Genomic DNA, 23761 nt, shown 5'->3' on the forward strand with positions numbered 1-23761 from the left:
CAAGTGCGAGCGCTTTGCTCAGTGGCACGTTGGCGGCGGCTGAATAGAAAAGCATCTGAACATTTTCATGTGTGGAGCTCTGCTCTGTCGCATTGTAGGAGCCTCCATTGACTCTGTAATGAATGGCAGAGCAGGACTGTAGGCCACAGAGGAGCACATACAGCCGCAGTCACCCTGGTTACTGAAGTGGTTACCATAGATACGCTGGGCTGTCGGGTACCTGCAGGGCATGGCTAACTAGTTAGCAATGCTAACACTCTCTGTTGGATGACATTAGCATTGCAAAGTGTTGATTTCATACATGTTTGCTGTTTAAAGTGGAGTATGGACGTGCAAGTGAAAAGCAGATGTTTGTGCAGATGTTGAGGGTGTGTGTGTGTGTGTGTGTGTGTGTGTGTGGTCTGGTTCCAGAGGACTATTGTCCAGTGTGGAGGCTGTGTTGGTATAGATGTCTGGTATAGATGTCTCGGGACAACTGTGCTCCAGTTGTTCTTTCTTCCAAACAGAGGCTCCTCTCTGTGGCCTGCTGCTGCTGGACGTGGAGGCAGGTCCTGGAGGGAGGCAGGAGGGAGGCAGGAGGGAGGCAGGAGGGAGGCAGCAGGAGGGAGGGATGATGGGATTACAGGCTTTCCTGCTCTCGTCCTGCTCTCACACAAACATGCTGAACACACCAGTCCCGCGTTAAAGAGTTTCACATGTTCACATGGAGACACACAGGAGATCGATATTTGTTTCAACACGCTCCTGATTTTTCCTCATCAGTTAGTTTGATAGCTCATGAAAGAAAGAGGAGGAGGAGGAAGGTAGACGAAGAGCTCTGTGGTTGGTTGTTCAGCAGGTACAGGACAGGAAGCAGGACAGGAAGTGTGTGTGTGCTCCTGGTGATCAGAAGCAGCTGAGAGTGACACAGAGAGGTAACAACCAGGCCGAGAGAGACGGACCCACGCCGTCCCACCGCACTCATTAACAGCATCATAAACAGGGCCGTTAACGCTTTTATGTCCCGCTGATTTCAACCCAGGGACCCCCCCCCCCCCCCCCCCACACACACACACACACCTTCAGACCCTCGTCAGATCAAGCTGTTTTACAGATTCATCCTGCAGGTCTGAACTTTAACTGTTTGACTGCTTTCTACCAACACAAAGGTCGTGAGTCTGAATAACGTTAACGCAGCCGTGTGGCCATTTAGATCAGACACCAGGAACCAAACACTGCCTGTAAACGTCCTCATTATCTGGAGTTTATTCAGCAACTTTTTAAAGCTAATGTTTTATGTGCTATTTATGTCTAAATATGGATCCAGAGCTTCTCCACACTGACGGGATTGAATCATTTTATAATTCTGGTGGGAAAATATTGAACTCTTGAACTGAAACTGAATTTAAAAGTTGTCTCAGCTGCACTGAGCCTTTCATAGCTCCTTTCATCTGTAAGTTTTAATTGTTAACTTTCTCTACAACATTCCTAGACAGAACACAAAGGACATGACCTCAGGGTGCTCACAGGAACACTTCACCCTCTAAATGATCATTTGTACATCAGCTGCTAGTTAGAAATATTTTTTTCTCTGTCGTGCCTCCATGAATGAATGATGAACACAGAAATGGAGTATATGTTTAATGAATTAAAGTCATAGGGATCCATGTTTAACAACAGCAGAACTGCATCAAGACTAGGGCTGCCATGATTAGTCGACTAATCGATGACTAATCGACTATTAAAATAATCGGTGACTATTTTAGTAGCCGACTAATCGGTTTGAGTCATTTTTCATAGAAAAGTACTATAAAAGTACCCAAAATACTCTTATTGCAGCTTCTTATGTTCAGATATTGTCAGCTTTACACACTCTCCCATGACGGTGAACTAAAACCCTTTGGCGTGAGTATGAAACAAAACATTAGATGACGTAATTTTGAGGTTTGGGCGAGACAGACTGACATTTTTCAACATTCTAACACATTTTTCTTTGAAATGATTAGTCGACTAATCGAAGAAATAATCGACAGATTAGTCGACAATGAAAATAATCGTTAGTGGCAGCCCTAATCAAGACATGTTCACAAACTGAAGTTCTGAGCGTCCGACTGGATAAAAGAGACTTTGGTTAAACTGCAAAAGAGTTGCAAACTGATGTCATGATATAATTTTGTTGTTGTTACAAGAGAAAGAATTTTTTCTTTACAAATTCAACGTACACAGGGCGAGTAATTAGCCTGTTTTACACTGCCTGTTCAAGGCGGGAATGTCACGCCGTTACTCTGCCTCACCGTGCTGTATATTAGGTACGATCATGGAATATGACGACAGAGTTGTCTTGCCTTTAAGCTGCCACGGGAGGTAGCAACAGCACTGAAACGGTGTCTGTATGAACAGGATGGGACCATGGACAGGACGGGTGTGAAGTTTTGACAATGTGTTTTGTGTGCGACCCACTGTGTGAGATTTAAGAAGTAGCAGTTAGGGGCTAACTCAAAGAAGAAGAACAGCAGCTGAAAATGTCCTCAAACAGTGAAAACAGTGAGGCCCAGACCCTCATGATGGCACCATCGTTTGGTTCTGTGTAAAGACGGGACGTCATGGCGGCTTTACAGCGCCATCTCTGTGTATAAAGTCTAATGATATTCAAATGATCTTTCTGTAGGCGGAGTGTTTGTTTGATATGAACTACAGCTCTGAGGTTTAACACAGGACACGTAGACACCTGAAGGACTGGACTTTGAACTTTATGCTGCTGCTTATTCACAGTGACGACAACATGTACGAGTTTGAAGAAACAGACAGATCAACGAACACAGTCCAGATAAAGTTTTAACTTTGAGTTCAAAGCTGCCTCTCGTCGCCATCGTGAACGTCTCTGAGGCACAAAGTCAGTGAGAGAGTGTAAACACAGTCACTGTGGGCTGCTTCTTCTTCTTCTTAATGTGCTGCTGTGTAGGTTTGTAGCGTTGCCACAGCGACACCTCGACTCAGAACAAGCCTGTGTGTGTAGGTGTGTGTGTGTTCAGGTCCAAAAAACAAGTGTGCCTTTACATTGATCACACTCCATGACACTGATGTCTTTGTCAGCTCACACACACACACACACACACACACTCTCTTATAATCCCACCGACCACCAGAGACATTTGTGGGGCAGCTCGGCCCAGCTGGGGAGGATCAGAGGGTCAGAGGGTCGGGGTCAGCAGAGGTCAAAGTTTAGCGTTTCAGTTCTCCTCGTGCTGCGTCAGTGTGTGTGTAGATGTTTTGGATAAAACACGTTCAGACTGTGAACTTTGAACTCTGCTCCTCTAAAATGAATCTAATGTGATGGTTGTGTTCCTGTTCCCTCAGAATGAGCTGTTTATATCTCCACAGGGAGCAGGTCCTCGCCTACAGAGATCACCATGTTGCACCGCCATGTTTCTACAGTAGCCCAGAACGGACAAACCACACTGACTCTAGATTTGTTTTCACCTGAGTTTTTGTGTCTGAGTGACGAAAGGCAACAATATTTTTATGAGATTGATCCAGCAGCAGTGAGACAGGCTGCAGGGCAACAACTGGCGGCATGTTCACACCAACTACGTCCGTCCACTAATGTTGTGTCGGCGCCAAACGTGATACGAATTCTCACATTGCATAACTGGTGCGAGTCTGAACGCTACAACATGTTGTGTTAACTGGCATCAACTGCTGAATCAATGAGAGACTCCCGCTGATATGTTCTCAGATTCACTGATCCTTGTCCTGAGGTGTCACTCAGACACAGACTGTTGGAAAACAGGGACCAGTTAGAAAAGACTGACTGACCAGTTAAAGTCTCTGGTTGCAGGCGATGTTGCAAATTGACGGCACTTTATGAATGTAACATGATGTTTCAGATGTTTAGATGAGGCACAGTTTCTGGATGTCTTTAACGGACTCCTTCTGTCCTCAGGTTCAGGAGCTAACTCTCCACATCAGCACTAACTTTTATTTTTTCCCTCTTGCCCCATTTTCTGTTTCTTGTCTTGCTCTGCTGTGTTTCAGCCTCTCAGGATACAGGAGTGCTGACCGAGCATCAGCGCTCCCTGTGTGAACTCATGCGGTGACCTTAAATCAATATACTGCACAGCTGACTCTTAAAATATCACCACTAATCTCTTTGTCAAGGGAAAATTGAGTCTAAAGACAAGTTGCTGCTTTGACGCCCACATTCTGAGGTCCAAAAAGCCGCCTTGTAATCGGATTGGTTCCTGCGTGTTGTTAGAGGAAGTGTGATTATGTTGTATCGTAGCCCCACACACACTTCGCAGACATCCTGGCTTTTGTGGGCCGAGCTTCTTACACTTGTGTGTTGAATTGAAACTAGGCCAGTTCGTCTTTGGAATGACAATTACCATGGACCAAACCCAGGCCCTATTCTGAGGCTGGAGGGATGGAGGGCAGGTGGGGGTGATGATGAGGGCTATGAAAGGAGCAAAGACGATTGGGCGCTGCCAAGATGCTCTGGATGTACAGTAGCTTCCGATGCTCGTTAGCGCAGCCGAGCAGAGGGCCAGGCGTTGGGGGGGAGGAGGAGGAGGAGGAGGCAGGGAGGAAAGGAGGGAGAGGCTGGCACAGGCCGGGGCGGGATGTTTAGAGGCAACGTCTATCTTTAACTTGATTTTAGGGGCTCTTTTGATAAAGTGCGGCTCAACTCGGCGAAGAATAGAGGCAACAAGCTGGGGAAACCCTCCCTCCTCTCCCCCTTTTCTCCTCTTCTCCTTGATCTCCGCCGAGCCATCCCTCTTTTCTCTCCATCTTCTCCTGGCAGGCCTCTCCGCAACGGTGTGAGGTTGTCAGGCTGGCCCAGATTAAGGGCATTGTCCGAAGGTATTTACATCCGGCCAAACCATATTAAACAGAGATTAGGGGTTTTCACTGCACATTGCAAAAAAGAAAAAAGAGCGGAGGGGGTGAAGAAGAAGAGGGAGCTTTTCCAGGACGAGCAGGATTTACAATGGGCATAGCTGTGAAATGGAGGAAGAGAAATGTGCTCTTTATGGGGGAGGGGGGGCTGATGGTTGGGAGGGGGGGCTCCACAGATCCTGTTTGAAGGTCATGTGATGCTGGCGTGTCTGAGGGGGTGGTGAGCGTGCCAAACGCTTGGCAGCCGCTGCGGTTTTTCAGCATAGGAAGCAGAAGTAAAAGAATCTGTTGGCAGGACACAGCGAGCAGACGGGCTGCTGTGGAGGATATCACGGTCTGAACCAGGCTGTCCGCCCGTCTGTCTGGCGCTGCTCTTCACCAGATTTCTTTAAAAGATAGATCGGATCTTTTTTTGTTAGTTTTGGCCATCATCTCTGTTCCTAAAGTCAGACTCACGCCAAACAACTTTTCAAATGATTTCACTGTTTAAGGCAAATTTTCAATGTAGGAATAAAATCATGTTTTACATCAAGTTAGTGCACGCTCCCCTGATCTGGACCGTTTGGTGTCAGGTGCTCATAAAACTCAAACCTGTTTAATATTATTGTAAGTTTTTAGTCTTGGCTCATGTGAATAGTAAAGTTTAATGTGATTTGCTTCATTGTCAGAGGACATTCTGAAGTTGTCTTGTATCCAGGACGTCAGCTGTCTCACATAAATACAAAAATACAAAACAACATTTTACCAAACAGCAAAATGCAAAATTCAACAAACGCTACAAACCACAGACGTGATGAGAAGTGCATGCAGTGCAACATATGACTCATTATGACACTCAGTGTTGGACACACAAGACAAGACAAGATTTAAAGAGCTGAGGAACAAATGACTTCTTCAACTTCATGCAAACATCAAAATATTCAGCTCAATTAGGACGTGTGTGTGCTTGTGTTTTTATCATTCATATCTTTCAAACTTTTCAAAATATTCAGCGTTTCCAGGAAATTTGGAGGAATGTTCAAATTTCAACGCAAGTTCAAGGTTTTTCAAGTATTTCCAAAGCCTGTTTCTTTGTAGAAACTCCATTCAAACTTTAAAATCTTCCCCGTCTTCCATACATTCTTACTTCCATTCAACTTTCAAATCCCACTTAAACTTTCTGAAATATTCAGATTTGTTTGGAGCATGGTAAAAATGCCCTCCTCGGGTTTTTACTTTAGTTTCTGTGGGACGACTGCTCCGGGCTAGAGTGGAGGACTCAACTGTGCAGAGAGCCTCTTAAATACGTCTCTTTAACTTGCTGTCACGGCCACAGTTTTCACTCTACACACATCAGTTTTAGTCAAAATGGAGTAAAATTTGTGCTTTTTAAAAAATGCTGCTGTGGAAGCAAACAGACTGACACATTTGGCACAATGAGCCTGAAAGTGAGAGAAACTCCACCAACTGATGCAGTCAGCTCAATGTTAACTGACCAGAAATCTTAAAATATTCCACAGCATTCATACATTAACGATATTATTCAACATCTAAAGCCAGCACTGCAGTGTAGCAGCAGCTTTTCAACATGCAGCATTCACACCTGCAGATTGCTCTCTCTAGTTTAAATCTAAGCTCTTCTTAATGTGAAATACACACAGATAAAATACACCCACACGTGCACAGACACACTGCACACATCCCAGTGTCACGCACATGCACACCAATTGGCCGTAAGTGTTCACAGAAATGTGGAAAGCATTTGCTCCCCCTGTTCGAGGAGAAAAGGAGAGTCCGTTCTGTTTCAGCTGCAGAAGCAAACAACTAATTACCTGCAATAAAAAAGGCCATTTGTTGCTAAAATGTTTGCCGCTGGTTTGGGAGCAGCGCGCGGCACATGTTGGAAACATGGCCCTGTTGTATTATTAGCTCTGCGTAGTGAGGAGGAGGAGGAGGAGGAGGAGGGAGAAAAGTGAGCTTGATAAAGATGAATGTCTCTGTGGCCCATCTGGAATCCATCACTTTCAGAAGTGGTTTAAAGGCAGATCTGGTTTATAAAGGTATGTGCTGCTGTTTTTGTAGCAGACTCAATAAAAGTACCTGTTAAGCCTCGACAGAAAGAGGCTCTTGTAATCTGGGACTGTTTATGGTGCTTCTCTGCACCGCTCTGAACCTGCGGGATGTTTCTTTATGCAAAGCAGCCTGGACAAACAACAAGACGTTCCTCTGAAGCAGCACTTTAAATCAGTCAGGGAGTCAGCAGGAAGTTTAAAGGCCACTAAATTGGCAAAGCTTTTTTTTTCCTGAGGATCAGTGGTATTATTGGAGACTCACAGGTTCAGTGTTTGAGCACAGCGGAGATGAAAAACTCTGCATTTATCTCCTCCAGAGCAGAAAATGAATTCATCACACTGATGCCACGATGTAGTTGTTTGCTGACAGATGTGACGTTCAGAAAATATCCTCCGAATTTTAAAGAGGGACACGCATCAGGAAACACCGCGCACACACTCAACAATCTTTTAAGCATTTTAAGGCTCTCGTCTGGATTCACAGGTGTCTCATTTCAACTCTAATGTGGAGTTTTGCATTTTTACCTGATGTACACTTGAGCGAGGTGTCAGACACTCAGACAGCGACCTCACAGTGAAGAGACGTGTTAACAAAGCTGAGGCTGAAGGATGACAGATTCTGCAGCTGCAGATTTGCTCTTGAAGAAAAGTAAAAATGTTGATGTGAATGCCGGCCTGCACTGCCTCATATATTCATATATATATGTATATATATATATATATGTATGTATATATATATTCATTCAAATAAGTGCAAGAGGTCATTAGAAAGTATTGAAGCTGCAGAGTGTTGGAGATATCGGCTGTAGAGATGTCGGCCTTCTGTCCAATATAATGGAGCTTCTTTTCTGCTGCTGCTCATCATAGGTCCTGCTTGTTTTGCAGTGTTGCTCTATATGCACATACGTCACTGCTGCCTCTGGTGCTTTTAATAATTGTGTGTCTTTACATCTTGGCTGAGGTGAAGACTCTCAGTCGTCCAGGTCATGATAACCTTAAGCGCTCTGTCGTGGGCAACTGGACTTGTTTGAGTGTCTTGAAGTTAGCTGAACTCAAGCAGGTCCAGTTGCTCATGATAGAGCACTGAAGAAATCTTGGCCGAGGGACGTCAGATCAAAAACAGCCTCCTGGCTAATTCTGGCATTTTTATATCAGGTGTATTTATTCATTTGCACCGTCCCTTCTTAAATAAACTAAACTGAACCCAAAGCGCCAAAAAAGAACTTTTTCCAACATCAGTGTCTCTTTACAGAAATCGTAGGAATCATAAGAGAGCTTGTTGTGAGCAGTTTCATGTAAAAACTGGTGTCTTGTCAGTGCTCTCTTTCCCATGTAAGAAATACGAGTAGGTCCTTAGTTTCTACTGCTGAACTAAACATGATTAAACATGTCTTTATCTCATCTCACATTAAGGGCCGGTCCCAGTACCCCCCTTAGCCCTACCAATTTGTGCGTTCCCGCGAGGGGTAGTGGTGTCCCAATTCCTTTTTGCGTGTAGGGGTAGGGGGCATAATGAGGGGTAGTGGGTATGAAACTAGCCCTTCGGATCGAGGGGTAGACGTCGCCATGGCTACCACCGAGCAAGAGACGGGGAAAAAAGTTCATAGATAGCTAACGTTACCATCGTCAGGTTGCTTGTTAGCTAGCTAGCTAGCTAGCTCGCACTATCTGGCGTCTGTCATCTGTCCTGTTCTGCAAAACTGTCGGATTTTTCACATTACGATAACACGCCAGCTAGTATAACTATGCTGCCTCGTCATGTTAGCTTCTTAGCTAGCTAGCAGAAGTCCCCTGTCGTCTGTCGTTCATCAAACAAAGCATGATGAATACAGCAAATGCGATCGGTAGGATGAACTCAACCGAAGACTCCATTGTAGATGCCGGGTGGAAATGTAGATAGCTTGCAGCTTCCTGTTTAAAATAGTTACGTATGCGACCCCTACCCCTCGTTGCTTCATTTCAAGGGCTAAGGGGTAGTGGGCAAGGGCTAAGGGTATTGGGATTGCACAGTGATACAGTTGATGGGTGAAGACAGAAAATAGTTCCTACATGAAACTGCTGACAACAAGGTCTGTGGATCACCTTCAGTAACCAGGTCATGATTTCTGTAGAGACGTTGATGTTGATGAGGCCGATAGCTCTGATACTCTGCAGCTCACACACAAACTGTCTGTCCCTTTAATGAAGCACAGAGCATCATCACCATCACCATCATCATCATCATCATCATAGTGCTCCACAAAGAAGAGTTTCCTTGTGTTGCTGATGATGATGTCACAGCCCTGTCGATCTTAAATATGCAAAATAAAGGTTAAATAAAGTTGACCATGAACTAGGTCTCAGATGCATAAAGAGGTTTTTATGTCAATGTGGCTTCTTGTATTTATTTATAACTCAACAGGAGGTCACATCGACATTAAGACGTCTTTATGTAACTGAGGGTTAAATAAAGCTTCTGTACGTACAGATAGTCAGCTGTTGTTGTGACGCAGTGAAACCTGTTTTATTGCCCCTGTCAGATATACGTTAGATGGATTTACTGGAACTGTGTGTGTTTACTGAGCGTAACGTCATGCGTGTTCCCTCCTGTGACCTGATATGACAGCAGCCATGGTGACAGCTCCTTCGTCTGGTCTACACTCCTTCCTGTTCTTCCAGGATCCTTCACACAGTCTGTCACTGTGTGTGTGTGTGTGTGTGTGTGTGTGTGTGTGTGTTAGAGAGGCAGGCGTGGAAAGGCTTCCCACATAAAGAGCTCTTTTCATCCCCAGGGCCGCAGCCTGCCCGCCGGCCCCTGGACAAGTTTGTAGAGGATAAATAAACCTCTTCAGACGGACAGAAAAGATGGAGTCTGTACGCGCCGCGTTAACGTACAGCTGCGCCGCCGCGCTATCTCAAAGAGACTTTATATTATTCTGAAGGGCTATTTGTTATGATACTGAGCCGAGAGGAGGCCGATGGCCAGGGGGGCCAGGAGGGCAGGGGCCTCTTGATTTATGAAGTGACCGTCCACACACACACACACACACACACACACACACACACACACAGTTCCTGGTTTACAATGGCAGATACATTCATGTACATATCACATTTACACACCCACTCACAGAGTACATATCACACATTGCTTCCAGCTGGCCCCAGGTTCCGGCAAGAGTGTTCCCGCCCCCTTCACACACACACACACACACGCACACACACACACCAGGCAGCCGATAGCTCACACATGCCGCACCGGACGAGAAAGCAGCGGGAATGTCTGGATGATACGAGGCTGGACGGCACCACAGCGCTGCAGCCGAGCTTTCATTTATCGGCTGCGTCAGAGTCGCTTCAGCTCTGATTTATTCATGAAGCGCTTTGATATCAACGCTCCTCGCCATGCAGAGGTTCACAGAGAACAAAGAACGTAAACACTAAAGATCTGAAAAGACAAAGCCTTTGAGTGAGTGCTTTTAATCACACACAACTAAAGTCTGTACAGGAATGTGTCTGTGTGACGTCAGAGGTGTTTTTACTCTGCTCTCCTCCACTGTGTTCTTATCATGAACTGTCTCTGTGTAACGTCTGACATCAGGATGTCACACAAACACAAACACATCAACAAACCTTTAATGGATTTGAATTTCCTCTTTATTTGTTTGTTTGTTTGGTTATTTGTTTGTTTGTTTGGTAGTTGTGCTGCAGCCGGACGCATTATGTTTTTGAGTTGTCCGTCCTGTTCTCGTGAACGCGACATCTCAAGAAACCTTGTGGGAATTTTTTCATATTTGGCACAAACGTCCACTAAGACTCAGGCATGGACTGATTATAATTTGGTGGCTGGAGGTCAAAGGTCACTGTGACACGTTTTTGGCCACATTCATTTGCTAGTAATGACAAACCTTCACACAAATGTCTGAAAAGATAAAGTGATGACATTTTAAATGCAAACAGTCAGCTGTAGTTGTTTCATAATTTCTCTTTAGATAATATTTTATTGTTTATTTTAGCCTGAATCTGCCCACAGACTTCCTGTGATGGTCTTAATGAAGTCTCAAAGAGTTTAATTAAATATTTGTTGATTTTATTTTTTGGCAGGTGAACAGTCTGTTGATTATGATAACGATAGGAAACATTAGTTGTTAGCTGCTTACTGTAGAAACTCTGCAGGTTAAAACACATTTACTTGTTGAAACCCTGAATGAAAAATAATGAGCGTGTTTCGTCCCAGGAGCTAAACTCTTTTTAGCAGGTTTTTATTTTTACAAATTCTCAAGAACTGTTAAAAAAGTGTCAAATTAGATGAATTAGATTAAAAAACATTCAAAATCATCGTGCACGTGACAGCACCACAGAGCACACGTGTTCTTTGTAACTCACTGCTGTGTGACTTTTCTTTTATTCAAGTAATATTGTCACCCTCCTTTTCTGTCTGTGCTTTGAGCTGCTGCAAGTGTGGGATTAATAAAGTTTTATCTCATCTTATCTTAGAAACAGCTTGTTACAGTAAATTAATCTGTGGTTTTTAGGCGGTTGTAATTTTTTGTTGTTTTAATGTTGGCATTGTACATTTCTGCAAACAGATACTTTACATTTGTAGGTTTTGTGTGTTTAAACTTTACGTTTCAACAACACTGTGGCTAATTATTGTTCAGAAAAGATCGTGTCTTGGAGGCACAGTCTCGTCTGATATTGCAGCGATGTCTCAGTAAAAACACACCTGTTTCTCAACGCTCTAAAACGACAGATCATGAAATACATCCATGTGTGGGAGCTTGAAAGTTGTCTTTTGTCTCGAGCAGAGGTCTGCAGCGGGCTATATCTCGCCAAGGCGACACGCCGTCCACCACCCCCTCCATCACTGCATGACAACATCAGCACTGACAGCAGTTCCTCTGATATCTTACGAAGTTTTGCACCAAAAAAATGACATTGCATCCTTAAGCTACAGTTATAGCTGACGTAAAGTTACAGAGGTCAGGTTTAGGAATAGAAACATGTTGAGGACGAACCCTACGAAGTTCACACAGATCTGAACACGTGACTCCAGGAGAAAGTTTTCTGTGTCCCATCCACCCCAACCTGCCTCCTTACATGTGCTCAGGACTGCTTCCAGGTTTACTGCCGTCAGCTCACTGGTCACATGATCACAGCCTTTCAGAACATGTGGGATATGTATGGACTTGGCTGCATTTCTTTTTGTAGGACAACATTAGTGAGCACAGCCTGTCACTACGTTAGTTTAGAAACACGTATGAATGTAACATATTTGTGGTTTGTAGAAACGCTCAGTGCCAACACGTCCTGCTGACGACTGGTCTGAAATATGCAGAGCTGTTGTTTGACTAGTTTTTGGAGCTTTACTGTGGTTTCAGTGTCATAAATATGAAAAGAAATTTGGATCCTTACGGCTGCACTTCCTGCTGCCAGAGAGCAGGTAAACCTCTGAGCTGCTTTAAGGCTTTCTGCAACATTTCCTGTGGTCACACGCGGCCCGTCTCTCCAGGACTCAGGTTCCTTAAGCCTCCTGTCAGATCCTGAACCACAAGAGACAAACTGGGCCGTCTGAGTCCAGCCTGCACTCGGAGTCTTCTAACCTTTGCTCACATGCAGAGGAAGCTGACTGATGTAACGTCCTGCTTCACACTCGCTCACCTCGGAGCTGCTCAGTGAAACAACACAGCAGCTGGAATTTTCTCTTCAGGAATTTAAAGTGCTCATTCACTAATTAGGAATTCCTCTCTTTGACACACTTTATATGAGCTCATTTTAAAGAGCCGTCTCTTGTCAGCGTGATCAAACCTGTGGCTGCACAGTACAGGACGTTGGCTTGAAAGGTACAGCGAGGCAGCAATGGTCTGTACTAAAGCTCAGCGTCTGCTCCGTCCGTCCTGAAAGATTGTTCAGTGGCACAAAGTGAAAGCTCTTTCATTCAAAGCAGCTTTTCTCCCCCACATTTACATCTGCATTTCAAAGTGCGGGATCTGAAGCAGCAGCAGATATTTTGTCATTGACGGTGACCGAAAAAAGACGGCTTTGCTCTTTTGTGTGACACCTGAGAACTGGAGGGTTTCTGTTTCTGTAATGTATGCGGGGACGCATCTTTGTTTTGTTTTCTTCTTTGGGTAAATTGCATTTTGTTTGGCCCCTGGCACTGTAAACATCCTATCTGTTTTCCCAGGATCAAAGCAGAAGTGTTCCTTTCACACACACACACACACACACACACACACACACACACACACACACACACACGCACGCACACACACACACACTAATCCTAATGAAGAAGCTGTAATGTCTGGTCCTCAGCGAGCTGTAAGGACGTGATAATAACAGATTGAAACTACCTGCCTGGTCACATTAGGAGAAAAAGAGAGAATATGTTTCTGTAATTTGGGTGGATGAACCCTTTAAACAGGAAGCATGTGCGTCATACAAAGACACGGCTGCAGTCGAGGCCTCGCTGCTGCTGCTCATTCAGAGCTGCCAGAGGAGGTTGTGCTGGAGCGTTGGGGCTCCATAAAGCCTGAGTGAGCTATGAGTCTCTGGAGATTATTATATCTGCCCCATAAAGCCCAATGCAGCATGTTTAAGAGCTGAAGATATTCTAAGACCTATTTTCTCCTCTCCTTTCACAGAGGTCATAAGTAATACACCAAGGTAGCGAGCCATTCATGCTGCGACTGGATTTATGCTCTGTGCAGCGACGCCTCCGTGTTTTTCTTCTCCTCAATGGGCCTTTCTGCTTTTCAAAGACGTGCTGTAAATATTGTTGTCAAAGCCAGAGGCCACGCCGAGAGCTGCACAGCCACGTTAAGCACATTATTGACTTTACATCTCCAGGATTTTATAACGGCTGCAATAAGACAGAGCAAACAGTTCACAACTCATCCATTCACTTCACTTTATCAAAGGGAGAGGTCACGTTCTCTCAAGTGGGGCTGGATGAGGTACTTCTCCACAGTCAGTGTGGCAGATACTGTAGACGTCTGTTGACACGATCACAGTTTGGAGAAGCAGACTGCAGTACTGACACAGAAGCAAAGCAATGCACTGTTGATGACGGGGGGCAGCAGCCACCTAAAATATTCTGTAACAGTTTATATGTCCGTTATATTGAGAATATTTTCACCACTCCACCTTTCAGTCAGTCAGCCTGCTCCAGCAGGAAAGTTGGATTTAGTTCTCCATCTTTGGCCTCGTCAGAGCCTCCAGACTCCACTGATGGAAACAGTCATTCTACCTCGTTAAACTCAGGAGCTGCAGCAGTACATTAGTTTGTGTAATTCTGTGACTTTGGTGAAATAATTTGACTCTTTTAAACACCAGATTTGTAGCCTGGAAATCCAGACTCAACTCTAGAAAGATTCTGAGTCTGGCCCTCACCCATACACGCTTCCTACCCAAGGGGCGGCACTAACTGAGGCATCAAGGTGACGTATTCATTGCACTATGCCCCATGTGTTTGCCGACCCGTGGGGCTAACTGATATATTATGCGTTTGCTGTATCCCGTCAGCAAAAACGTCAAAAACGTCCTTCCTGGAAGCAAAGGCTTCTAGGGCAGTCTTCTGTTCCTCTCTCAAGGAGAAAGATAAGTGCAGTTGGCTCAGCGTTTCTTCCAAAACTAAATTGAATGTGCGCGGTCCTTCCCCAGCTGCCATCTTGGCTGTTTACTTTTAGACTCTCATCATGTTACACCTGCCCAGAGCCCGCCTCTGTCAGATAGACTGATCTGATTGGTCTGATCCAGAGCATATTCAAATTTCCTAGGGGCGGGGCATCTGGGTTTCCAGGTTACCAAATTTGCACAATAACATGAAACCTGTCTTGATCGAGGCAGCGGTCGACCAATGCGTCCTCATCTCAACTCAAAAAACTCCACTTGGTCAGTTCCTTTAACATCTACGTCTGGATGTGTCTGTTGTTGACCTTCCAGGATGCTGCATCAGTTTACACCTGTTACATGCACCGTGTCTTTTCAAAATAAAGTTCTGATTTCACAGTAAATGTACAGTTTCTGCTCGTTAGATGCACACAGTCTATTTTTAAATAAAATTACATCACCGGTTTAACAACTAGTTTTAAAGTTTATTTCCTTGTGCAACAAACACGTGGTTAGGTTTAGAAAAAGCATCATGGTTTGGCTCAACATTCATACAGGAAGTGAACAGCAGGCTCCTGGGTGAAAGTCCAGTCTTTGTTCAACGCATCCACCTCCCACCCGCCTTTTCCCAGCACTGTCATTACTGGCAGCGTTTCAAACTGACGTCACCTGTCTGCGTATCATATCACTGCGGCAGGTGGTTTTTGGTGCTGGTGTTTGACGCTGAAATGACAAAGTTGTGGTATTTGACGAGTTGGAGATGAGGGCCGGCCAAGAGTCCAGCAGCTCCTGTGCTCAGAGATGTGAAGTCACCATTTTCCTAACGGAGTCTTGCAAAGAAGAGAGAGCGATATAACAGCTTCAGTCCTCGTCTGAAAAACTGTTGGATGGTAAAGGAGTAAAAATATTTCACACATCACTCACACTTGGTGGCTGACATCCATTTTGTTACTGACCCTCTCCACTGCAGCACATCCTCAGCCTCAGTGTCTGACTCTAGTCTGCTTCTCCAAACTGGGGGACTGACGTCTGCTGGAGGAAACACACTGACTGTGGGTCAGAACCTCACAGCCACAGATCTGAACTGTCCCTTTAACACCTGCATGAAATGTCGTCATACAGATGTGTTTCTGTGGCAGCGTTACCTGCTGGATATCACGTCTGGGTCGGTCCGCAGCAGCAGTCCGTCTCACAGTGAAAGAGCACATCTATAATTCAGAGCACCTATTATGTATTCCCCGTGAAGATTGTCTGGTCTGGGCCACTCCTGATTCCAACCTTGCGTCTGGACTCCAGTTGGAGGCTGTCTGTTAGAGCGCTGCGTTCACGTCCGCCGCCTGTCAGCGAGCCTCAGGAAGGCCGCTGCCCTTTTGGCGGGTCAACAGTGGGCGTGTTTGCCATCATAAATCACGCTCTTAACGCACCTCGTTCAGTCTTTCCCATGGACGGACGGGTGGGTGTGCGTTTGTGTTGTGTACTTTGTTGCCTCAGCAGCTTGTTTGTGGGTTTGAGTGCTTCTAAGTGTGTTTGTGTACAACATGGCGCTCGTTTGAACGGTTGCCAGAGCGACCAGAGTGTGCATGAGCTTAGCTTTCTGTCTGTCCCTGATGGAGATGATGTATAATTGAGGTCTGGATGAGGAGACACCTCTGATGGAGGGACATGAGGGGACACAAGGGGGCCCAGTGTTTATTTATCCAGACGTGTCCTCCATGTCTCCTCCGTCCTCAGTGGCGGCCGGCATCTTTAGCAGAGCCAGTAAACATGTTGATTTTTCCCTGGCTCAGACCGAGCTGGCACACGGAGCTCCTGGAGTCAATGAGCTGGTGTTTGACAGGAGGAGGAGGAGGAGGAGGAGGAGGAGGAGGAGGAGGAGGAGGAGGGAGGTTCATTCCCACACAGCCCAGATCTGTCTCTTTCCTCACGCTGGAATAAAAAGTTGCACTTTCCTGACTTCCAGAGGCAGATTAGCTGATAGTTCGCCAGCAGGTCGACGGTTAAATCTGCATCACTGGCTCTTTGTTTTTTTTTGGGGGGGGGGGGGGGGGGGGGTGCTCAGCGACCGAGTCGGCCTCTTAATGACTCTGTGGAGAAGGAGGTGTTTGTACAAAGTCTTAAAGCCTTAATTATTAGTATTTTGCAGTGCGTAGCTGTGAGGAGGAAACTGATGCAGGGTCTGTGTCACATGACCTGCCTCGTCTTACCTTCCTGTGACATCATGTCCTGATGTTCGCAGGCTGCTGGTGGCAGTTTCATATTGATGAGCTGCTGTTTAATGAAAATTAATCTCGACGCCTCAAATGTCCAAACAACATTAAGAAATCAATTTAAAGTTCCATAAATGTAAAAGCTATCCGACCATGCAGACAGGAAGAAGCTTATCTTACATGTGAGGAGCAGCGCCAGAGAACACTTTGCATTGTTACCTGATAAATAAAGACCAGAGTTCACACAGTCATCTGTACATTTAAAGTATGATTGATGGATAACTGAAATATGTTGAAACAAAACGTGTCTCCTAACTGTCTGTGTCCTGTGTGTGTGTGTGTGTGTGTGTGCAGACTCTGTGTCCAGCGAGACAGCCTTCCTGGAGGACTATGTCCTGGGCATGGGGGACACCCTGGAAATGTCATGTGACCTGGAGGACCACTCGGAGCCTGTCGTCTGGTTCAAAGACGGCGCCGGGCTGGTGCCTAGCAACCGCACACGGCTGGGCCAGAGGATGTTGTGCATCATCAACGTGTCGTACGAGGACTCGGGCATCTACTCGTGTCGGCTCGCCCACAGCAACACGCTGCTTGGCAACTACACCATCAGGGTGACAGGTGAGTTTAAAGCTGTAGTCAGTGTTATGTGACATAGTGAAGTAAAACCTCCAGGAAAGCACTGATGTGAGAAGTGAATCTAATCTAATCTAATCTTCACTTTATGAGTGAAGTTACTGAATATTTTTGTGCTTTAACAGCAGTTTGTTTGTGAGTTATTGATCAGGGAAGTTTGAATCTGTGAATATCTTTTTAACTTTACCGAACTGCAGAGAGCTGCGTTCACAAACGGCGACTCCTGTAGGCTGGTTTTTAAAACCATATATGGTGATATGAAACTATATTAGAACACTGAACGGCGGGGAAAGGAGACCAAAGATGACTTTATTGGCTTTATTTAGCATTTATAGATCTGGTACACACTTTGCATCGGCCCAGGTAAAAGCCTTTGGCTGGTTTGGCAGCATCTTTGCCAGTTACAATACAGAGACACCACATCAGTGTCATGCCACGTGTGCTGTTACAAATGACAGGATTCAGAGGACATGTCACAGCTTTGCTGCGAGCTGGAGGCAGGACGAAAGCGGCCAACCGTAATTCTTAATGCAGGAAAAACCCTGGAGAATTATAAATATACTGATGAGTACTGATGTAGTCGAACCAAGAAATAAACATATCCATGTTTCCATGCAGTGTGGATAAAATATGTCAGGCACATTTCCCTTTAAATAAGCTTTATCACCAAAGACGTGCTGATTCTTTAAGACACCTGAGTCACCTCACAGAGCTCCAATAGAAACAGGCACTTTGGCTGCACCATGTGGAGCTCTCGCAGAAAGCCGACCTGCCTCGGTGTCTGACGGACAGCTGAGAATCAAAGTGTCTCCTATCAAGAGACTCAGAGCAGCAGCTCCAGCACTGATGTCTGGACATGACAGCTCCTCATAGAGAAACACTCAGAACTTCGCTCGGGAGGAAAGTTATTTTCTCCTCCCGCTCCGTTTCAACTCCCGTGTTAGCCGCCTGCCAAGCTGCACACACACACACACACACACACACACACCCACACACACACACACCCACACACACACACACACACACACACACACACACGTGTCCAGCATGACACTGGTGCAGACTTTCACCGAGCCAAGTCTCACACAGATTCTCCTCCTGATGCACAGTCAAAGGTGAAATTCATTATCATACAAGAGGCTGAGTAACGTCTTAAACAAGTGTGTGATGCAAACACAGCTCTAATAGGAATGTGTGTGTGTGTGTGTGTGTGTGGGTGGGTGAGTCGGGGGGGGGGGGGGGGGGGGTCAGGAAGGACCGAGCAGTAGCTTAAAAGTCTGGCGGCTTTTTCCCGTAAAACTCATGGACACCAGCTGAGCCTGTTATTGACAACTAATTAGAAAGCAATTAGCTCCAAACATTTCATCATTGAAAACAGATGGGGTGGCAAGAAATGAGAGAGTTCGCTGCCTCTCAGCTCACCCCCCACCTCCTCACACACACACACACACACACACACACACACACACACACACAGATGCATGTGTTTGGCTGTGAGCCTGGGAGAAAATGGCCTTTTCCAGCACTGATCAGAGGTGGACAGCTTCTCCTCCTGGATCCACACATCACCTCCTGACTGCAGCACCACACATGCACACACACACACACACACACACACGCTCCTCACATCATGCATTTAACAGGAAGAAGTCGCCCGTCTGTCCGGCTCATGTTTGGCTTCAAAATCTGATTTTTATTTTTAATTTAAACGAGTATGAAGAGATAACTGCGTCTGCTCTGAGCTCAGGAGGAAAACCACACAGGAAGTGAATTCATGGCAGCGTGTTGTCGGACATTTTGTTTGATTTAAACACTCAGTTCATGTTTAAATTACACATGCAGTCATATTTCTTACAGTGTGTGGCGGCGGCAGTATCTGGTTCTTTTGCCTCCACTTTAAACACAGCGCCTCAGCTCCGTCTAACACACACACACACACACACACACACACACACACAGACTATTGTGTTTTTGCTCAAATATTTGAGCAAGGTGTCAGATATGTAGAGGCCATATCAAATTTAGCACCTGGACGGCTTCCAGCCAGCGCAGAGAGCGGCCGGCTCGTACTGTACAAACACACACGGAACACATGTTGGAATCAGGAGGCTGTAATGTGAGAGGATGGAGGAAGTTATCGGCAGCACACGATGGATGAAGATGATGACGTGTTGTTAAGAAGGTTGTAGATGCAGCGTGAAGAGCTCACAGGAAATCATCTGTAGACGGAAATAGTGGCGTATGTGGTCTCTACCTGGAGGAGATAAATTAATAGTATAATTGTTTCCAAACAAAGTAAATCACAAACTCTGTGTGTGCTCAGTAAAATGTTTTTGTGGAGGGAGTCTTTGATGTAACGTCTTTATTTCCCCGTCGATAAAGGCTGTCTGACTGTGAGGTACAGCGGTCTAACCATAGCGTACACTGAAACTCACTTTGGCTTTGGTGGGCGGTTTTTAGGAGGAACCAGTTGAGGCAGCGTTAGCTCAGCGCCGTTTGATTTTATGTACATGACTCGAGGGTTTTCTACTCAGTTATTGTAAATATATAAACAGTGGTTTGGTCTATATATGTATGTCAAAACTGAAAACAGAGTTCTTGAACATCGTCGGAGTTTTACAAAAGCTCTGTTTCCAGTGAACTGTGATGCAGAAAAAGCTAGATGTTGAAAAACACCCCCCTGTAGCTTACGTGTGGACGAGACCTTTGGTGTCTGTTGATAAAATGTCCAAAAAAAAAGTTGATAAAACATTCAAAAAATATTATTAAAACGTCCACAAAAATGTGAATTAAATGTCCGTACTTCCTCACCTGGAGTTGTATCCTGATTGGCAAATCCACTGTTTCAAATTGAGTCTTGTTTTCACCATGTTCGTCCATCCTTCTTGTTTTACTTCACAAAAATATTTTTTTTCTTGTAAAGTCAAACAGCAGGTTCTGTACAGAGCCCACCATGTTCCAGGGTTCCCACGGTCATGGAAAATTCATGAAATTCCACAGCCTCCTTTTCCAGGCCTGGAAAAATCATGGAGTTAGAAAAAATCTCTTTAAATTTATTGTTTGTAATGAAATTAATTGTTCTAGTAATCGTCTGCGTAATGAGACATAACAGCAAATGTGTTTTCTGTAGCTGCTGATGTAACGTAGCTGTGAAACGCATCATGAGTGACATTGAAAAACAATGTGACTGTGATTTCACGTGTCGGGTCATGAATCCCAAAGTTTCCATGTCTTTGCCCCACAACAACTTTTAACTGTGTTTTGGAGATGGAGCGATTGACACGGGCAGCTGCAGCTGTCACTCAGAGCGCCAACGAGCACTTTGGTTTCATTTTAACGTCATTTAATAACCAGTGGACCACATCGGTGCTAGTGTCTGTGGACCGTCTATAGTAATTAACACTTTGAGTAATGTGTACTTTGCAGTTTTTTCATGTTATACGTTGTGAGTGTATTATATGATGAGACGTTTTATCAGCAGTCTTTGAAAAGTCGTGTGATGGGATCCTGATATTAGCTGAAAGTCGTTTCAGCAGCTGAATTTACTGAGCCTGAAGGTTCATTATTGATCCAGGAAAAATATCTTGGCACAAGGTCTGAACGTTTGTGGATCTTTCAGTGACATTTTGACCTCCTGATACATCGAGTATATACTGTTTGTTGTTACTGTCGAGGGGAGAAGTTGTAATGTTTGCTGATTCAGGTTCAGCTTTTCTCTGATCTCTCTGTGTTCTGTAATCACTCCCTCACAGTGTTCTGCTGTGAGCTTCATTTGGACACACACAATAGTTTTATTTTAGTTTTACAGTGACAGAGCTGGTAGTGTGAGTCAGACAGCAGCAGAGCCGAGGACGGAGGTGTCAGATCATAGAAGCTAAACCCTCCCCTCCAGGACTTCCAGGAGCAGTTTGAGCTCACGGCGGTTGTCGGGGGAACAGCTGGCTCTCATTACGCAGACCTGCGGAGCTGAACCAGAAAACTTGGAGGTCAGATTGAAAATAATTACAACACAGCCGTGAAAATGTGCGATACAGCGAAGCTAAAGCGTCCAGTCTGCACAATAATTAGACGTCATCCGACACGCTAACTGTTAGCAAGAGTTAGCGTCTGTGAGGTTTTTTTGCGTGTGTGTGTGTGTGTGTGTGTGTACACGTGAACACACAGCAGCACTAATGACTCTAACGTGTGTGGAAATGTTTGGGTTGTCGAGAACTGAACGCTCATTCATGACTTTCTCAATGAGCAGGTTTAATATGCGTTCATGCACATGTGTGTGTGTGTGTGTTTGTGTGTGTGTGTGTGTGTGTGTGTTTGTCCAGTCGTTTGTTGGTGAACACACACCATTTAATCTCCACCGGGCGTTTAACGTGCGCAGAATTCCTGCTGCATTTGTTCCTCTTGTCGTGCGCAGGATCAGTGGTGGAGCTTTACCAGATGGACTCGCTGTGTTATCTGATGGTTAACGGAGTTCAACGAGTCAAAGAATGAAGATGACGTCCAGATGGATTAGATCAGACGCAAAATATCAGAGTGCAGGTTTAGTTTTAATGTTCGGGGACACGAATGTAACGAGGGGTTTGGGCTCCTCCCTCCAGAAATGTGTCCTGCATCAATTTATGGCGGCAGTGTCTTCAAAATAAAAGTCCTTTGCTACTTTAATGTTTTTGTTGAAGGGGACAAATAGACGTGTCAAATACTGACGGGGACGTGTCCGCTGTCCCCCCAGAAATCATCTGCACCTGTGAGATTTGTCGTTAATCTGACCATTAATTTCACTGTTTGTGTTTTCCTTTAAGATTCTCTGTCGTCTGGTGATGATGAAGATTATGATGAAGATCCAGAAGATGCAGGTAATGGAAATGGTGAATTCTTCATTATTATTTTTAACTACCTTTTTTTTTTTTTTTTTTTTAAACAATGTCATGTAAGAAAAGGTAGTTGACCAGCAGCAACATGAGCTCATGGTAAAAACAACCCTGAGCTGCAGCTGACAGTTATTTTCATCATCAGTTATTTTCATCATCAGTTATTTTCCAGATGAATTGTTTAAATGTTTGTGAGAGAAAAGTTAAAACTGACAGTCAGTGTAAAAGATGACATCCTCAAAGATATTCAAAGATGTTAAATGTACTGTTGTTAAAAAGACAGAAAATATTCATATTTAAGAAGCTTTTCTTAAAAGATTCAAACAAACTAATCAAAAATCAAATGAATTGTTGATTATTTTAATAGTCGACAACTGATCAGTTATTTGATCAAGCTCTGAATACACACTTGTATAAAACTCTTGGAGCAGAAACAATGAACACAAGTAGAAACAGGAGGAAACTAAAATCAGTTTTCATATTCAACAATGGTCTTTAGCTGCAGATGTCAAAGTGAACTCTGAATGTGGGCTTTTATTTTCACCTCATTGATACAGTTTTGCAGTTTTTTTGTCGCCTGAACATCTTCATGAAATGTGAAACAAAAAAAACACAATCACTTTCCATTTTTTAACGAGTGAACAAAGCAGCCTCCAGTTTCATTTGTCACCTAGCGACAGTGTTCTTAACTCACAGCGTTAATGTGTTGAGGAATTCTCATGTGAAAAATACAACCTGAGCTCCATTAAGGCGCCACGAGCTGCGTCGTTAAGCTTAATGAGCAGCACCTGCTGCAGCCTGCTGCAGCCTGCTACAGCCTGCTGCAGCCTGCTGCAGCCTGCTGCAGCCTGCTGCGTGAAGCCAGAGACGAGCTGCTGGCTGCTGGGAGAGGTCACACAGAGGTCACACAGGACAAGACACAGATTCATTTATAAAAGATACAGATTTATTTACATGGTTTAGAGTTAGTTTTTCTGCAAAGGTATGAATTCTGGAGGAATGAGGAAGACTTCATGTGTGACACCCACATTTTCTTATCTGACTGCAGCTCCTTCAGCGTCACTGTTCACAGACTACAGCTAGATTCCTTCTGAGATGATTTCCCATCCTGCTCCTGGTGGAAAATATGACCCAAAGTCCCTTTAAGAAATATGACATTTAACATTTTTTTTACAAAAACACATAAGTGTAGAAACACCAGATAAAAGGTGTCACATGTCGACAGTGTTCTTGTTAATTCAGCAGCCATATAAATCATAAAGATAAACTGCATTTAATAAAAACATCTGGACTCTGTCACCTTGGCTCTCTGTCAGCCTCTGTTGGAGATATTTCAGAGGGAATGAGACGAGAACTGTTTCACAAATTAAGATGTGTTCACTCCTCCAGTTCGTCCTCGTCCTCCACACAACAACTGAACAGAGACACGTTCTCGCTCCTCCCACAGTCCCTTCTGTGTTTCCTGTCCACCTGGTTCGCTGCTTCCTGTCTGGTGATTTTTATTTGCTTTATTGGAGACTACAATTATTTCTGAATA

At 44.7% G+C, this 23761-nt stretch overlaps 1 protein-coding gene across 9 annotated transcripts in view; it reads left to right on the forward strand.

Annotated features, from left to right (window-relative positions):
- The window catches only part of fgfr3 (fibroblast growth factor receptor 3), a 102522-nt gene that overhangs the window by 20039 nt on the left and 58722 nt on the right, over positions 1–23761 (forward strand). For 6 of the 9 annotated variants that reach the window (XM_078175384.1, XM_078175385.1, XM_033643085.2 and 3 more), the window contains exons 3-4: positions 17081–17344; positions 22156–22221. In XM_078175384.1, coding sequence (XP_078031510.1) covers positions 17081–17344; positions 22156–22221 — 330 coding nt within the window. The remainder of the gene's footprint in view (positions 1–17080; positions 17345–22155; positions 22222–23761) is intronic. The other 3 variants (XM_033643092.2, XM_033643090.2, XM_033643093.2) reach the window with 1 other exon arrangement.

The sequence above is a fragment of the Epinephelus lanceolatus genome, chromosome 15, assembly GCF_041903045.1.
Source record: "Epinephelus lanceolatus isolate andai-2023 chromosome 15, ASM4190304v1, whole genome shotgun sequence".
Taxonomy (NCBI): Eukaryota; Metazoa; Chordata; class Actinopteri; order Perciformes; family Serranidae; genus Epinephelus; species Epinephelus lanceolatus.